We start from the raw sequence: 18,072 nt of genomic DNA, 5'->3' as shown, positions 1-18,072 counted from the left end.
AAAAAGGAAGGTTTTAACTTTAACATAGTAAGATTATAAACAACAAAACAGTTATCAAGTAAGAATTACAGTTACAAAATCCAGTCCAGTTGTATTTGGCAAAATTAAAGAAAATACCCTATTATCTATCTTATCTTTGTGAGTCTAAAGTTTTGTACCTAATTTATCTTTTATCATAACTAAAGAAAACTATAATTGTAACTATCTAGTCTTCAACTCCATCAAAGATCCCAGAAGGGTGAAGTGTTACCTAATGACAGGGACATCAGGCTGCCTGGACAGTCATCCAAAATTCTGCAATGTTGGGACATTTATCTTTGGCCTATAGGCCTAGCATGTCTGACAGACTTTCCTGTCTTGGCAAAGTCTGGCATTGACCTTTTTTGTGTTCTGCTGGTCCAGGTTGGACAGTAACTGTCAGCAACTGAGATCTGAACCCCAATCCCTTGCTACATCCTATGGGGAGACCATCCCCCATCATACCAGGTATACCCTGACTTTCCCAAACAGTCAGAATACCCTTCCCTGTTGAAGCAGTTCCAGGCCTGACTTTCCCAAGAAGTCAGAAAAATTTCCCTTCTAGGGTTGGGCTGCTTTTTTGTAGTTCCAGTCATCAGAGCTGTGCTAAACAGCTCCAGGTGTCTGGGACACCTTCAGGACAGAGCTGTTGTTCTCAGCAGCTCGAGGTGTCCAGGATACCTTGCCCTCCAGGGCTGAACTGTCTCCTTGCAGTTCAGCCATCAGAGCTGTCCTAAGCAGCTCAAGGGGTTGCCTGACTCCCCAGGTAGTTAAGACACCTTTCCTCAGAGTTGCAAAACTCATGTTTTGGTGCCAAAATCTGGGACCAAACCCAGAGCTGTTGCAACCAATTTACTTACAGACCCAACATCAGTTATTGCACACACCCAGGGACTGGGGTTCAGATCACTGGAATAAGTCACTGCAGCACTACCACAATAGTAATAACAGTTTAAAAATGCACAATAAAGGGCTGGAGAGATGGCTCAGTGGTTAAGAACACTGGCTCCTTTACCAGAGGTCTTGAATTCAATTCCCAGCAACCACATAGTGACTCACAACCTTCTATAGTTTAAAAATGCACAATAAGTCCAAATTTACACACACAAGAGACTCAGCACCAATCTATATAAAGCCTCCCTGCCAAAGAAGTCCCCTTTGCTCTTTGACAAGGCAGGATTTTTATGCATGTCTCCATGTTTGTGCTATATAATAACAGCAGCAGCATTAGTATATTTAAAATAATTTGGAGTAGCTCACTACTTTCATGGCAGTGCTCAGAAAGAAGTCATGGGCCATGCAGTGAGATAATTTGTCTAGAGTACAAATAAAGAGACAGGCCTTTGTTGCTAGAGTTTTCCTGCCTGGCCCACAGTCAGGACAAATCTCTCTCACCTGCCAGTCCCACAGCCGCTCAAACCCAACCAAGTAAACACAGAGACTTATATTGGTTACAAACTGTATGGCCATGGCAGGCTTCTTGCTAACTGTTCTTACAGCTTAAATTAATCCATTTCCATTAATCTATACCTTGCCATATGGCTCGTGGCTTACCAGCATCTTCACATGCTGTTTCTCATCATGGCGGCTGTCAGGGTCTCTCTGACTCAGCCTTCCACTTGCCAGCTTTATTCTCCTCCTTGTCCTGCCTAGCCAATGGCCAATCAGTGTTTTATTTATTGACTAATCAGCAACACATTTGCCATACAGAACATCCCACAGCAGGCCTTGTCTCAAAAATAAAAGTTAAAATGTGAAGTAAACCAAATAAGAGTTTTTCTTCAGAAACCTGAAAATGACTGAACTCAAATCAGCAATTAAGGCTTCCCCATCTCTAAGAAGTTAATGTTTAACTGGAAGGCAAGAGATATGCATATCTAAGTAGTCCTCATTTTTTACTGTTTCTTTCCTATAGTTTCTGGCACAAGGTCAAGGGGTTAGGAAGGGATATGATCTTAAACTTTTCTTGCCTGTAAGACTGTGTATCATGCTCCTACCACATGCCCTCAGAGGACAGATGTGGACATCAGGGCCCATGGGACTGGAGATCCAACAACTCGTTCATTGCTGCATGAGGAATAGGACAAAACAGAAACCTAGATTGAAAGAGAGAGAGAGAGAGAGAGAGAGAGAGAGAGAGAGAGAGAGAGAGAGAGAGAGACAGAGAGAGAGAGAGAGAGAGAGAGAGAGAGAGATTCTCTCAAGGAAATGAAAACGCAACACTACACAATTCCTGGCACATAGTAAAATCAGTCTTATGAGTAAATTTATAGCTCTAATTGCCCATCTTAAAAAAAAATCTAAGAGCTCAAATAATTGACGTCAGCACACAATTGAGATCTGGTGCCCTCTTCTGGCCTGCAAGGATACATGCAGACATTACATTGTATATATAATAAATAAATAAATCTTTAAAAAAATTATGAAAAATATAAACAAATTAAACACAAACTCACTAGAAAGAAATGCCTTTGGTACAATGTTCGAGAATTAGGAAAAATACAAATCAATCAGGAATCCACTAGTAATAACAATGGAAATTAAAATATAAAATGCAGAGAAATTCTTTGATGAAATCCAACATGCCTTTGTGATCAAAGTTGTACAGCCAATGAGACTAGAGGGACCAGGTATCTAATGCAAGAAATCCATGGAGTCTATTTAATGAGCAAAGAAATTTATTAGGGGTTAACTCACAACCACAGGAGATTTATCATAGGGTCCGGGAAAGCACAGCCAAGTCCCACACTGATCTGCCTTGTCCAAGATCTCAGTATCTAAAAACACAAGGGAGCAAAGACAGAGATCTGTGTACATGCATCCCAGGTCTTAAGGGTTCCTGGTGGCCATACACCAGAGGCAGGTACTACAAGGTAATAGACAGGTATAGCAGTTACCTGCTGCCTCACTAGGGGTGGTGTTTCAAGGCCATAGCTAGAACAGCTACCCACTATGTCTCCCCCTTTTGTCTGTATAAGAAAATTCTAACCTAACATAAAACTATATACAATAGGAATGATTATCCAGGAGAAATAAAGGGTAATGACCCAAACAAAATGAAACTACAACCAACAAGAACAACATTAAACAAGAGACACACACTAAAATTCAGAGATGTCCAGAACACAGGTAAATAGCATGTTACAGAGATTATTCCAAAAGCTGTCCTATCCTGAAGAATCTAAATCTAGTATTTAATATGTTTTAGCTAAGATACAACATTATAACTGTAACTGTTCATCTTCAACCCCATCAAAGTCCTGAGAAGGAATATAATAACTGAGAAAATGGGGAAAGCATGCAAGCAACCTTTGGAAATCTTGTGAGAACAGACAGAGACAGCTGGCAGCCTGGAGAGCCACCTGAAGTTTCTCAGCATTGTTGGGGCATCCTATTTGACTATAGACCTAGAATATCTGACAGATCATTTTCAGAAGCAGGAATTTTGAAAGACCATGTTACCCTGTCTTGGCAGGGTTAGTAGTCACTTTTCCTTGTGTCCTGCTCATCCAGAAAGGACATGTTCATAATGTCAGCAGTCAAGGCAAGGGCAGTTCTTTGCCCAGCAGGCCATTTTGTGCCAACAAAAAGATAAACTGCCCAGTGGAGTGCCTTCAACATCCTCTAGGGATTAGATTGGTGCTGCCAGGAGTGATTGTGTCTCATGTCAACAGAATTCTAAGTTATCAAAACATTTAAACGCCATAGACTCTAGGTCTATGAAGTGTTTGAAGATTACCTATCCATCTGACCTATGTATCTGTAAATCTGGACAATCTAACTAATAGAACTATAGATATGACAAACATAGGTGACTAATTCTGTAAGTCTTATCTACCTAAATAACCTAAGGACTAAGTCTTCATATAAACAGGGTAAACAGTCTATAAATAGATGTACAGTGAAAGGACAATGACCTCAAAATTGTGACAATACTTAAAATATCTTAAACAGAGGTAGAAATGTATAGTGAAATATGCAATGACAATAATCCTTGATATGTATCAATATACAAAATATCCTAAGCAGAGGTAGAACATATGTACAGTATGACAAATATAATTTTACATTTGTATCAATATGCAAAATATTTCAAACAGTAGAAATATGTGTATAATATGACACATATGACAAATATAGTTTTGTATTTGTATCAATATACAATTTATTTTAAATAGGAATTTAAAAATAGTTTACATTTGTATCAATATACAAGCATCCATATCAGTGCAAATTATCCAAGGCTGAAAATTTGCTAGATTAGTTTACTAGTAGATATAATAATCTATCTTAATATGCTATACCTATTCATTCCCTTTTTTCTTTTTTTAAGGAGAATATTGATACTAACTTTTTGTTTTCCACCCCCAGTCCTATAACCATTTATCCATAACCCTGAGAAAATTTGAAATCTTTGGGAGATTTTTTAGAATTATTTCCTGCTATTTAGGGGGTAATGGTATCTCTATGGGGTTCTGTAAAAAATCTCAGATAGTTAGGTCTCAATAGGACTAGCTATAGATTCTGCAGCCATTATCAGAGTAATGGGTCATAGGCAGGTGTAGCAGTTACCTGCTGCCTCACCTCACTAGGGGCAGTGCTTCAAGGCCATAGCTAGAACAGCTACCCACTACATGGTGTCTATTAAATAAAAGCTGGAATCTTAAATCATCATAAAGCTGAGAATCTTATAGCCAACATAATCATAAATTGAAAAAAAAACTTGAAGCAGTTCATTAGGAGACAGGTGCCCAGTGAACTCTTGCTGTTCTCCACACCCCATTTAAGGGTTAATTTGGTCTGGGTGTCCTTGAGGATTTAGGAACTCCTAAAAAAAAAAAAAAAAAAAAAAAAAAAAAACTTTCTTTTTTTCCAACCATTTGATTCCCCTCAGAGAACACAGACATTTGAAAGGATTTGTTTTTGTTTCATGTAACTAGGAGGCTCCTCAGACGTAACTTGAAACACTAAAATGTAATAGCCTGTTTCTCTTCCCACCTGTCTGTCATGTCCCTGTCTTTGGTGGGTTCATGTCCCACCACCTGTATGACATCCAACAAGCAGCTGATAGCCATCCACAACTCTAATTTCAGCAGACCCACCCCCACTTCTGACTTCCAAAGGCACCAGGCACTTGCATGTTTTACAGATAGGTGGGCAGGCAGGCTAGCAGGCATGCAAACATGGTATGTATGTGGTAACACGCATGTGCGCATGTAGTGCCCTCATTCTTTATGATAGGCCAATGACACTCTTACAGTGGGGTGGGACTAAAGAGCACAAGAACCCACATCTCTGCTGGGTATTGAGCAGAGGAAACCAGAACCCTCCCCATAACACTTGTACACTGTCTCACAGGCTCTAAGCTCCTTTGCCCAAGTCTTCTGGGCTTTCGGAGACAGTTCAGGATCTCTCTTTCCCTTGCTGCTCTCCTGCTCATGGACATCAGGTTGACTGATCTGGCAATCCCCAAGCCAGGAACAAACAGTCTGCAAGGGCAACAGGATGTGCTATCACCACTGTGGACATTGCAGCTCCTCTGTGTCCTTTACCTCTCTGCTTTTCAACAAGGGGCCAGGCCTCAGGTGAGAATCACCAGCAGCAGGTGCCCAATTTTCTAGCTCACTGTGTTAACAAAGGCTTTTAAGGGCCTGCCTTAAAGAACTCCTCTCAGGTTCCAAAGGCGATGCTACAATAAGTGAGGGAAAAATCTGACTATCTGAGGGCAAAGTAAATGAATGCCCTCACAGCACATTCTTTCTATCCATGTCTCTTTATTGTTCTACAACAAGTCCTCTGTACAGCAAGGGTACCAGCTTATATACATTTACAACAGTAATTCTTTTCGCAATACAATGTGAGGCTTGAGTTTCTCGGGGTCACCAAGGCAGATAAGATTTACACACAGAGCAATAACGGTCAGCTTTCATTTACAGCACAAAATAAGAGTGATTAGTGGAGGCTCCCCGATGAGGTCAATTAACAATGGAATCTAAGAGGGGAATTTGTGTGCTTAAACTACATTCCTAAGTGTGTCTAGGTCATAAGCTAAATGCCCATAATCAGTAAAAGTCACAAATAAGGTAAAAATTGCCTTTTTCTCCCTGTGCCAATCCAAGTGGCTCCAGTGCCACATTTCCAGTGGGTGGGGTGAGTCCTTGGTTACTAGGCAACCTTCATAAGCAATAGAGGAATACGTGCAGCTTTTGGTCTGCTGTTACACTTTTGCTGTAGTCAGTTGCTTAAAAGGAACTTTTTGGATCTAAGGATTCCACCTATTGCTTAAGGCTGTAGAGCAAAGAGAGGACTTAAGATTAATTTGTACAAGAAAAAGAACCTGGCATCTTCCAGCTACTCTGGCCTCTGGTGGCACAGGTCTTCAGCAAGCTTGTGGAAAAGTTTACTTTCTTCTGGGAATGAGCAAATGACTGATTACCTTTGCCATTATTTTCTTAGGGTAAACACAAGCAATAAATCCCTAAACTAAAATCTTGTGTTATTAAACAGAGGTGAAAGTAAGTACAAGGAGTTAAGGATCTTTTATTGTGAGGTTAGTTTAGTTCATCACTTCTCGTATTTGCAGGCAAGGTAAAACAAGATCATGCTTATTTTCTATCTATCTAAGTGGCTATGAATTAATAATTTCAGACATGTAGTAAATCTATATCCTTGGTGTGTCTGAAAATGTCTCAAATGAGATACTTTTGCCTGGACACTAACACTGACCAAATGCCTGTCAATAAAGATAATTACAGGAAGGCAGATCTCTATATTTACAATAGAGAAAGGGACAACAAACCTGATTGTGGGATACAGGTTTTGACTGTGTGACTGATTTCACACAAAACTGGGGGATGTTATCCAAATACCCTAAATGCATAGGGGAAATTGGACCCAATAAATGATCAGAACACTACTAAACTGTGGGAAATAATTTCTAAATTTGTAACAGATGGGAAAAGCTATGGCTTCTGCAGCAAGAAAATATACAGCAAGAAAGAGTCAATTCATTCAAAGAGGCAATAACTCCAATATGCCTTATGTCTTGGCTTAATCCTCCACCAGGACCCTTGGTTCTAATGGACTGACCTTTATCAATGACAGCTGAATCCATACTACATAATAGGGATTATGTAGCTCCTACCACTGTGTCTGATGGCTGGCTGAATCTTTGGAAGACCAAAGGAAGAGGGCTGTCTGGGCAGGAGGAGTCAGGAGGAGCCTGTGAAGGCAGAGCAGGCAAAGTCATAAGAGGATGAGGCTTTCATTTTTATTCCATCAAACCCCTCCCCTATAAGTCAGACCCCTCCAGCACTGTCTTCCCTTGTTTCTTTGTTTTATTTCAAGTTAATCATAATTAATTCCTATTCTTTTTCTTTCTCCTCCTCTTCCTCCTCTTCTTCTTCCTCCTTTTTTTTGTTTGTTTGTTTTTGTTTTTGGAGACAGGATTTCTCTGTGTAGCCTTGGCCATCCTGCAACTCACTCTGTAAGGTAGGCTCTGCCTCCTGAATGCTGGAATCAAAGGCATGCACCACCACCACTACTGCTAGGCATTATTTTTCTATTCATTTATTTAATTGAGATAGGGGTAAGAGTGGGTAATGTCTTTGTACACAGCCCTGGAAATCATTACCTAGACCAGACCTACCTCCGGCTCACAGAATTACATCAGCCTCTGCCTGCCAAGTGATGGGATTAAAGGTGTGCACCTCTACACCTGGCTTTATTTTATAAATCAGTATCTCTCCTATATACAAATGATGAAAGAACCGAGAAAAAAATCAGAGAAGCAACACCCTATTATAATAGCCACAAATAATGTAAAATGTCTTGGAGTAAGTCTAACCAAACAAGTGAAAGGCCTATATGACAAAAACTTTAAGTCTCTAAAGAAAGAAATTGAAGAAAATGTCAGAAAATGGAAAGATCTGCCATGTTCATGGATTGGTAGGTTTCACATAGTAAAAATTTCAATCTTACCGAAAGCAATCTACCGATTCAATGCAATCCCCATCAAAATGCCAACACATTCTTCACAGACTTCAAAAAACAATACTCAACTTCATACAGAAAAACAAAATAGCTAGGATATCTGAAACAATCCTGTACAATAAAGGAACTTCCAGAGGTAGCACCGTCCCTGACTTCAAGCTCTACTATAGAGCTATAATAATAAAAACAGCTTGGTATTGGCATAAATATGTGGATCAGTGGAATTGAATCGAAGACCCTGACATAAACCCATATACATATAAACACCTGATTTCTTTTTAACAACGAAGCCAAAATTATACATTGGGAAAAAGAACGTGTCTTCAACAAATGGTGCTGGCATAACTGGATGTTGACATATAGAAGAATGCAAATAGATGCATATCTAGTGCCCTGCATAAAACTCAAGTCCAACTGGATCAAAGACCTCAACATAAAGCCAGTGACACTGAACCTGATAGAAGAGAAAGTGGGAAGCAGCCTTGAACTAACTCAAGTTCATTACTAAACCATCTTAGGTCAACTTCATGAATGGGAAGGTTTTAGTGCTTCAAACAATTTTATCTAAAGCAACAGTGGTTACAATTACTCAAATCCACTATATCCACTGGTCTATGCAGTTGTTAATACCAGTTTGAAACTTCTGTAGTGCTATACATTAGCTAGATGCCTTTTCCACTGGACAAAGTTGGCAATTTAAGATGCATACAAATTATAATACTATCCATTAGTATAGGCAGGTGACAGGAAAGTCATTAAACTTTTAAAAAATACAGAATACATGTACTAGCAAATAATCTCTTTAGTGTGAAGATTCCATATGATGCCAAGTTGAGAGTTCCCTCTTATGTGAAACTCTAGAGCTACAGATTACAAATACCTACATCAAACCAATTTGATTTAAAATTCCACTTTCTAGGTTCCATCACCTAACTGCTATGATTCAGAGTAACTCAGTAACTCTGAGTTGAGTAAGCTGGAGTAAGCTCTTCTTGCAATCCTGACAAGCAGCTAAATTTGGTTACCATTACTTCACACTTGTTGAGTTTTGTTTTAAATCAACCCCCACAAATGTGTGAATGGCGCAATGGATGTGAAAAAAATTCCCTCAATCTTTGAAGCCTCTGCTATATAGCTCCCATTGGCTCAACCACTTTCCTTTATAACTCTACAAGAAGCAGTAAACCCAGCTCTTCAGATCTGACACTAATTTTTAACTCTTCAGAGGAGTACATGGCATATAACCCCAGCATGAAGAAATTAAGACCAATTGTCCTGTTAAGCCTCCATGTTTCCTTGATTTCTAAGGAAACATTTAGAGAAACACAAAATAGTCTGAATACTTCACTGCCTGAGGGAGTGCATCAATCTCTCAGAAACTGGAAGACACATTGTTCCCCAGGAGCCATGGACTCTAACCTGAAAAATCTATGACACATGTCTCTCAAGGGAGGTAGGCCAGGCCAACTCCAAGGTTCCCTGAAGAGACTATTTCCCACTAAAATCCTATGACCTTGACCTCCACTGCCTTCCATTACTCTCAACACTTCCATCTTCTAGGTCCTACAAAAACAGCCAATTAAGCTTTGTGTCCAGCTTTTCATGGCTTTTGGCACCTAAAGTTCTGATATCTTCAACATTCTGCCAAAAGTGAACATTCCCAGGTTCTTTGTAGCAACAAAATCACTTTTGAGGTACCACTTTTTGTTCTAAATTTCTTGTCTGTTGCTGTGATTAAATTCTCTCACCAAAAGCAACTCAGATAATGAACAGGTTTATTTGGTTTATGCCCCTAGGTCACAGTCCATCGTTGAGGAGCTTAGGATAGAAACTCAAACTAATAACTGAAAGCAAACCATGGGGAAACATTGCTTCCTGGCTTCTCTCTTGCTTTGTCACTGTCTTGTGCTCAGCTAGTCTCTTGTCCAGCCTAGGTCCACTTGCTTAGAGATATTGACAACTCAGTGGGAAAGCCTTCCCACATCAATCATCAATCAACCCAATCTCTCTCAGACACAGAGATCAGATATTCTGATCTAGACATGCCCTCAATTGATGTTCTTTCAAATGATTCTAAGCTATGTCATGTTGACAGCTGAGGCTAATTGGGAAAAAGAGACAATAATACATGAATACATTTTAAAGATGCAAAGTTAATGTATTAACCTTATCAATCACTTAAGCAACAAAAACCCAAACAAGAAGGTAGCAAAACAGATATGCCAGGAAATGGAAAGAGGCAAATATCTAACATCAAGAAGAGAAAATTAAAACTGTCTCTCTACAGAAACTTCCCAAGCCAACAAAAACTAAAAGAACTCATCATATAATAAAATTTCTGGATATAAAAATTGGTGAAGGTGCATAATTTTCCAGAAAATGAACAATATAATTAGAGGATAATAAAATCAACAACATAGATGGCACCACTTGCAAAACAAGACACAAAGACAGACCTACAAAAATATATCATGGTCCCTTAAACAAGAACTACAAGATTCTAATAAAAATCAAACTCCAAGAAATCAGTAGCTAGTACTTACCCTGTGCACCCTAGTTCTCTCCATTGCCAATAATAAAAAATTGGTTGTGAGAAGACAATCTTCCACCAAAATTGAAGAGATTCGCTTGAAGCCTTCTGATGTTTTAATTTTGTAGAAAAGGGATCTTATTCTCTTATAAAGAAAAGGATGTCTGTTAGGATCACTTAGACACCATGATTGCCTATAAGTTTGCATCAGGACACCATGAGGAAATAAAAATTTTTAAAACAAAATGCAAGATGACAGATATTTAAGGAAACTCTGTATACCTAAAGCAACTTGTTTTGCTCTAATTGCTTTATAAATCACAATCACTTTTGAAAACAAGTTTATTGCTGTTTTGTGTGCATGTTTGTGCATGATAGAGAATGTCTTCTATATGTATACAGGTGACAAACAAAAAAGAGAGTATCAGATATCCTGGATCTGGAGTGGTAGATGGTTATGAGCCTCTCAACTTCAATGTTGGTATCTGAACTCAGGTCTTCCCCAAGAAGAATATGAGCTGAGCCACCTGCCAAGACCCATAGTAGTTTTTATCCAATAAACTAGAAGTCTTGCACAGATTAAAAACAACAACAAAACCTAAATAAATAAAATGTAAATAAATGATCCTTGGGAACATGATGCATCAGTATTAAGATGTTGTGTATGGTAAATTTATACCATAAACTGAATATAATCCAATAGCAATGCCCAACAATTTATAACAGGAAAGCTGATTACAAAGTTATCTTTACAATGGAAACATTCAGAATGCTCAATGGGATCATGAAAAAATAGTACACAGATTGACACAATATGACTTCTATACTTACCAGAAAACTATAATAATCAAGAATGTGTACAATATTTGTGAAAGAATAATGGGGATGGAGAGAAAAAGCCAAGAGCAAGGCAGAAAAATAGTCAACTTTTAATCAAAAGACCAAAGGAACCTTAGCCAAGGAAAGTGTGGTCTTGACCAATGTTATCCAGTGGCCTATGATTCTATGTGTATAGAAATTAAATAAACACAGATTTACAACTTCCACAAAATTAACTCAAAAGGACCCTTAAATTGTTGTGTTTCTGACCCTTCAGCTACTGATATTTCTGCTGAAGAGAAGCCCCATACTCTAGAAGTCTCTATGCAAATGGAGGTGATCTGCTATGGCTCTGCAGCCCCTCATGCCTCCTTGTGGTTTCTGATAAACCCAGCCCTATTGATGCCCAATCCCAAGACAACATAGAAGAATCATTTAAACCCTGCTTCCTACCACATGGATTTTGGCACAAGATGTGGAACCTGCCCTATCTGCCTGCCCAATACCCTGGACACCTGAGAACCCTCTACAGATCAGAAACTCCTTTTGTCTCCTGGAACTGAAATTCACTGAATCGCTCCATTGAGGCTTGTGGTGGAAGAAAGTTAAAAGCATTCTAATTAAATGTATTGCGGAAGGAGGATCCACATCACTGTCTTTCTACCAGTTTCTAAACTATTTGTTACATTCATAAGATAAACCTAAAGGTGGAATGCAATATTCAAACTTCTAGAAATCAAGCCTTCAGTTTTCCAAACTGTGTTCCTACTTCACACAAACAGCAAAACCTGTGTATGCACGCTGGACAATATTGCAGGCATCATGTCCTCCCATGCCAGGACTGAAGAACCTCCCCCTCCCCAGGAAATTCCATACAGTTAAGCTCAGAGGACAAGGGCCACTTCCCAGGTCACCGCATGGACCAACAGAACCACAATCCGGCTCATGGTCCCTCTAAGTCCCAGCAGAAATGACAGCTCAGAAGATCTGCCCTGAACACCCCCACACTCTCCGTGGCATGACTTGTGGTCTTCCTTACAACTCCCTATAGCAGAAGTAGAGGAGAATCCCAGAAAGAACCTGCAAGCTATTTCCCACTAGTATACTGATTATTAAACTTTCCCTGAGTCCCTCATTGGGGAGGGCCACCCACCTGGGCCAACTTTAATAAATATATGATATCTAAGTCTCGTTCTTTATGTACCTCAAACAACTTACTCAGACTTTCATAACTTGCAAAACCTTTCCAGTCTTCTTTATTCTGGAGCCATCCAGTCATTATCATCTTCATATATCTAAGTCCTTCATTACTAAGGTCATTTCCACATTTATATTCTTAGAAGAATATATTAGAAACATGTTCTTTTATGTACTGCTTCCTTTTTCTAATACCATGAGACATAGGAACATTAACAAATATGTTTATGATCTGTTGTGAGAATTTTCTCCCTGATGAAGGGAGAGGGAGGAAAGTCTATTCCATCCCCATCAGTCCCATTGACATTGCAAAGTACAATTTCACCAAAGTCTACCCTGGGGAACCAATGAGTCTATTGAGTTTACTTGCTGAGCATGGTTGAAAAGATACTTGCAAGGGTTTTGATGTGTTATTTGAATCAAAATGCCCCCCACCCCAAGTCCCATACAGAATGTCACTAAAGGAGGTGTGGCCTTGTTGGAAGAAGTGTGTCACAGTAGCTTTCTGCTGCCTGGTGAACTCTCAGCTCTTTCTCTAACACCATGTATGTGTTCAGGCCGCCATGCTTCCCACCATGATGATAATGGACTAAACTCTCTGAAACTGAAAGCCAGCCCCAATGAAATGTTTTCCTTTATAAGTGTTGCTGTAGTTATGGTATCTCTTCACAGCAATAGAAACTCTAAGATACCCAAAAGCAGCCACACGGGAATGTCTCCCCCTAGTATTTACAATGGCTCTCCCATAGCTGCATATGTGGAGCTCACCTTCTCTCTGCTCTTCCACTGCCTATATACTCCCCATTACATTACATTTCTCAGTGAACATAGGAAGTAAGCCTGATGGTACTCAAGGTAAATTCCCACATTAAAAGATGGCTTTTTTATAGGTGTATTTGCAGAATCCACCCTATCCCAAGTCTTTCTCAGGCTGTGTGTTCTAATTCCTCCTCTAAATCACAAGGGCACATGCCATTAGGGCTGAATTACATACAGTTGCCTGGGAAAGAGACTGTATACTTAGAAGGAGGACATACCTGTAGTGATATATTGTGTACCCTAATAAACTTGCCTGGCGGTTGGAGGACAGAGCCAGCCACTAGATTAGAAACAGAGGCCAGACAGTGGTGACATACACCCTTAATCCTATCACTGGGTAGGCAGAGATCCCGTTTGGATCTCTGTGAGTTCAGGGTCACACTGAAAACAGAGCCAGGCAGTGGTGGCACACACCTTTAATCCTAGTAATGGGAAGAACACACACCTTTAATCCCAGGAAGTGACATGGCTGAGCAGAGAAAGATATACAAGGTGTGAGGAAACAGGAACTAAAGCAGTCCAGATGAGAGCCTTTCAGGTAAGGACTCAGAGGCTTTCAGTCAGAGGATTTGTGGAGTTGGTGAGGTGAGGATGGCTGTGGCTTGCTCTGCTTCCCTGATCTTTCAGCTTTTACCCTGATATCTGGCTCTGGGTTTTTTTTTTTAATTAAAAGATCATCAAAGATTCAAACAACAGATACCTTCTTATATTATGGAATATCAACAGTCAGCAAACACGGTGGTGGGCATCCTTTGTAAGCAGGCACAGCTGATCATAGGAAGGTACCAACTGTTTGTCTTAAGATAGTGCTAAGCAACAACAATTAAATAAAAGCTGAATAAAAACTGTGTATAAGATAATGTAATAATTTAATATTTCCTAGATACAGTCTGTTAAACTAAACCTTAGAGAAAACACAAGACAGTCTTCATATAATAAATACATAGCATCGCTACTCTAACCATGCCTTTGGTTTTAATGTGTATAGTCAATACCAAAAATAGCAAGTACATAACAAAACATCATGAAATTGATGTTTACAGTATCCAGTACAACACAACTAAGAAATCCCTCTTAAAACTATGATTCCTCAGCTTAGTATAATGAGATTTTTACACAGATGGTCTCTTTGTCCTCTGCATGGATGAGCATCCCATTAGCTGTTTTTACTACAAGAATGTGGTCAATACCAGTAAACATAAAAGGTGAATAAGCATTTACATTGTAACATTTTAATCTCTAACAGCCCTGATTAATATACTACTTATTTTTTTGGGTGTTTTAGAGGCAGCCCTCCCTTAGCTAAATTCTACTTTGTGTGAATTACTATCTCCTAAGCATTGATAAATCGTTTATAGCACTGATTCTACTCCTCTACATCACAGCTTAAAGTAGAGTGCTATCCAGTACATGAAATGCCATTTACAACCTCCACAAATTAACTCCAAATGGATCTTACATCTAAATATCAAATGCAAAGTGCAGAACTTCTAGAAGATACTTGAAACTAGGCCTCTCTGAGTCTGTCAACCTGCCTAGGCTTTGGGAGGTTTCTCAAAGGCCCTGATGAGTTCCATCTCTAATACTGGGAATATGCTTGGGAGAGTTTGTAATGGTCTGGGGCTGGGGCCTTTGGGAAAGTGTTGCTTCAGATCCTGAAAACTCACCACTTTCCACACAAGGGGCTGTGGTTATCAGTCCCAATGCCACTATGGATTTTGTTTATAATATTCTTGAGTTACCCTGTGTTCCTCTTATGGAACATGGGCTGATTAGCCTCCTTCTGAATTTGTATGCTTCCTCTAAAACTGAACCCATTGATTTACATTAACAGGAGACTTGCTGTTGAATTTAGCACAAATGTCCGGCCAGTGTGGGATAGGTTTGTCCTTAGATTGGAAGCCAGGGTTGGGAACCAGTATGCTGTGTCCCTTCTGCTCACCTGGTCTGTCACTCAGACCTCATTAGCCAATCAGAGCCTCCAGCGGACCCGCCAGTCAGATGGGAGGGTTCTTCCGGGATCCAGGCTAATGTCTTAGCTCTTCTGAGGAAGTCGGAAGTTGTTGCCTGTGCTGTGCATTGGGTTCTGGGGAGGATCCGGATCAGCTCAGCAGCTGCACCATGGTGAGCGAGGCATTGCTTTCCACAGACAGGGAGGAGTGGCCGACCATGGTGAGCGAGGGGCTGCTGTCCTCATGCGGGGAGGAGTGACGGGTCCTGCTGAGTGAGGGGCCGCTGTCCGCAGACTAGGCGGAGCGACCGGCTGAGCCGGTGGGTGTGGGTGGGAGCCAGTGGCCAGACAGAGTTCGGCGTGTTGCAGACTGGTCCTGCCCAGTCCAGCATGGTCCTGTGTGATCCCTGCAACTCCCTCGGCCAGGCTGGCAGCCTCTGAACAACTTCACTCCCTGGACTGTGTCTGCGCAGAGCATTGGGAGCAGAACTGTGCTTAGAAATATCCCTGTTGTTGACATCACTGTGAAATGCTGGTGTCTGTAGTGCATATATTGTCACAGGTGGAGAAACATCACCAAATTTGCCAAACTTGGAGAGTACTGGTCTCTCTAGAATCCAGAAGTTCTGCACTTTGAACATTTAACGTTTAGGTTTAGGATCCATCTGGAGTTAATTCTGTGGAGGTTGTAAACAGTATTTCCTGTGTGGAGTAGCACTCCACTGCTAAACTGATATAGAAGAGTAGAATTGATGGTATAAGGATTTACCAATTCTTATGAGACATTAAGTCACACAATGTAGAATTTAGGTAAGAGAGGGCTGCATCCCAAATACCTCAAAGATAAGTAGTATGCTAATCATGCCTGTTAGAGATTGGTATGATAAGATGTAAATGTTTGTTCACCAGGATTAATCAGCCATTAAGCTACATTTCCATAACAAATGAGACAGCCTTGATTTACAAGCAGCCAAAAGGCCCACCTCCCCATCAAAGGCCTCTAACATGCTGCTCAAGGGGCAATTAAAGGGTCACAACCAATATTAAGTCCTGGCCTGCTGTGGTGATATATGTGTACCCTAATAAACTTGCCTGAGGTTCAGAGGACAGAGTCAGCCACTAGATGAGACATAGAGGTCAGGCAGTGGTGGCATACAATCCTAGCACTCGGGAGGCAGAGATCTGTCTAGATCTCTGTGAGTTCAAGGCTACAATGGGCTATATGAGATTGATCCAGTATCAGAGAGAAACAGAGCCAGGTGTGGTGGCACACACCTTTAATCCCAGCACTTGAGATCTCATGCCTTTGCTTGGGAAGCACACACGCCTTTAATCCCAGGAAGTAATATGGCAGGGCAGAGAAAGGCATATAAGGAGTGAGAAAACAGGACCTCACTCTCTTTAGGCTGAGAATTTCATAGAGGTAAGAACTAGTGTTTTGCTTCTCTGATCTTTCAACTTTCACGCTAATATCTGGCTCTGGGTTTTTTATTAAAAGACCATTTAAGATTCGAACAGCAGTCTGCCATGAAGGCATATTAATTCCAGAACAGCTGCATCTCCAGCCTTTTTGCAAAGTGGTTTTGAGTCAAGGTCTCTGATGTTGTTTGAGGTGGACTTAAACACTGTCTGGAGCCCCATAGGTCATTGCCCTTGCTATTCTTCTGACTAGCCATCCTCAATTCTTGGATTACAGGTTTGTAGCACCACAGAGTTCTAAAAGTACCAGTTTGTATCACATAGTGGGCTGTACTTTGAGGTAACAGGAAAAGGATTCGTGTGCAGAGCATGGCTTCTCCTTTCAGACCAGAAGAGGAGGAACAGTGTACTGGGTACACGGCAGGGAGAAACAGATTAGACAGTAGCTAGATCACAGACTGAAGTTTAAGGCAATGAGTTGCAGGGGTCTCCATTACAAAGGAGGACCTGATGGGGGCACTGTGAGTGACTTTCTGTGTAATTTTCCATCATGCATTAATTCCTTCCATGTGAATGAAGACAGAGAGAATTGGTGGGTATACAGTATAGGAAGGATAGCTTGGACCACTAAGTATTCAGTTTCCAATTAGCAAACTCTCCTATGCAGGTATGTGCAATCCTGTTGACACAGTTAAGTCAGTTGAGAGGTTTGAGACATAGGCCATTGTTCCATGTGTCAGCTTACAGCACTCAGTGGCTAATGTTTTACATGGGACAAAGTCATACAGTCTCTTATTAATGGCATTCTCATACCAAGGAAGTGCCTACTCCATTTCAAAGTCTATACAGCTAAGTGTTCTTCCAATTATTTTTTATTATTTTAAAAAGTCAGTTATTGGTATCATTGTTTAAATTTCATTTTCTTTAAATGCATCACTGCCCTAGTCTCTTTTTGTTTCTATTTTCCAGTGTTTTTCAGTTTAAGAATTTTATTCCATTTTTTCTTAAGTGCTGTTTATTGATTTATATCAGTTTAGAGCAGTGGTTCTCAACTTGGGGGTCATAGTTCCCTTTGGGGGATCAAATGACCCTATCACAGGACAGGTCTAAGATCATAGGAAACCACGGATATTTCTATTTCAATTCATAACAGCAAAATTATAGTTGTGAAGTAGCAGTCAAAATAATTTCATGGTGTGTGTGTGTGTGTGGGGGGTCACCACATCATGAGGAACTGTATTAAAGAGTCACAGCATTAGGAAGGATGAGAACCACTGGTTTAGATCAATGTTTCCTATAGCTCAGGCTTGCTTCACACTATGTAATT

The 18,072-nt window shown here is 40.3% G+C and overlaps 1 protein-coding gene across 6 annotated transcripts in view; it reads left to right on the top strand.

The window, feature by feature from the left end:
- Positions 1 to 18,072, top strand: part of LOC128117770 (zinc finger protein 431-like) — a 94,885-nt gene that overhangs the window by 13,608 nt on the left and 63,205 nt on the right. For 3 of the 6 annotated variants that reach the window (XM_052750080.1, XM_052750078.1, XM_052750079.1), the window contains exon 1: positions 15,407 to 15,547. The exons of 1 other annotated variant lie outside the window; for it this stretch is intronic. Coding sequence is in view for 2 of the 5 variants with exons in the window: in XM_052750076.1 (XP_052606036.1) it covers positions 15,497 to 15,547 (51 nt within the window). In the remaining 3 variants the exon portion in view is untranslated. Of the gene's footprint in view, positions 1 to 15,384; positions 15,548 to 18,072 lie in introns of those variants that run through there. 2 more of the 6 variants (XM_052750077.1, XM_052750076.1) reach the window with 2 other exon arrangements.

This window comes from Peromyscus californicus, unplaced genomic scaffold (assembly GCF_007827085.1).
Source record: "Peromyscus californicus insignis strain IS unplaced genomic scaffold, ASM782708v3 Scaffold_21__1_contigs__length_65335640, whole genome shotgun sequence".
Taxonomy (NCBI): Eukaryota; Metazoa; Chordata; class Mammalia; order Rodentia; family Cricetidae; genus Peromyscus; species Peromyscus californicus.
Note: the sequence above shows the minus strand (reverse complement) of the source record. Positions and strands in the feature narration are given on the sequence as shown.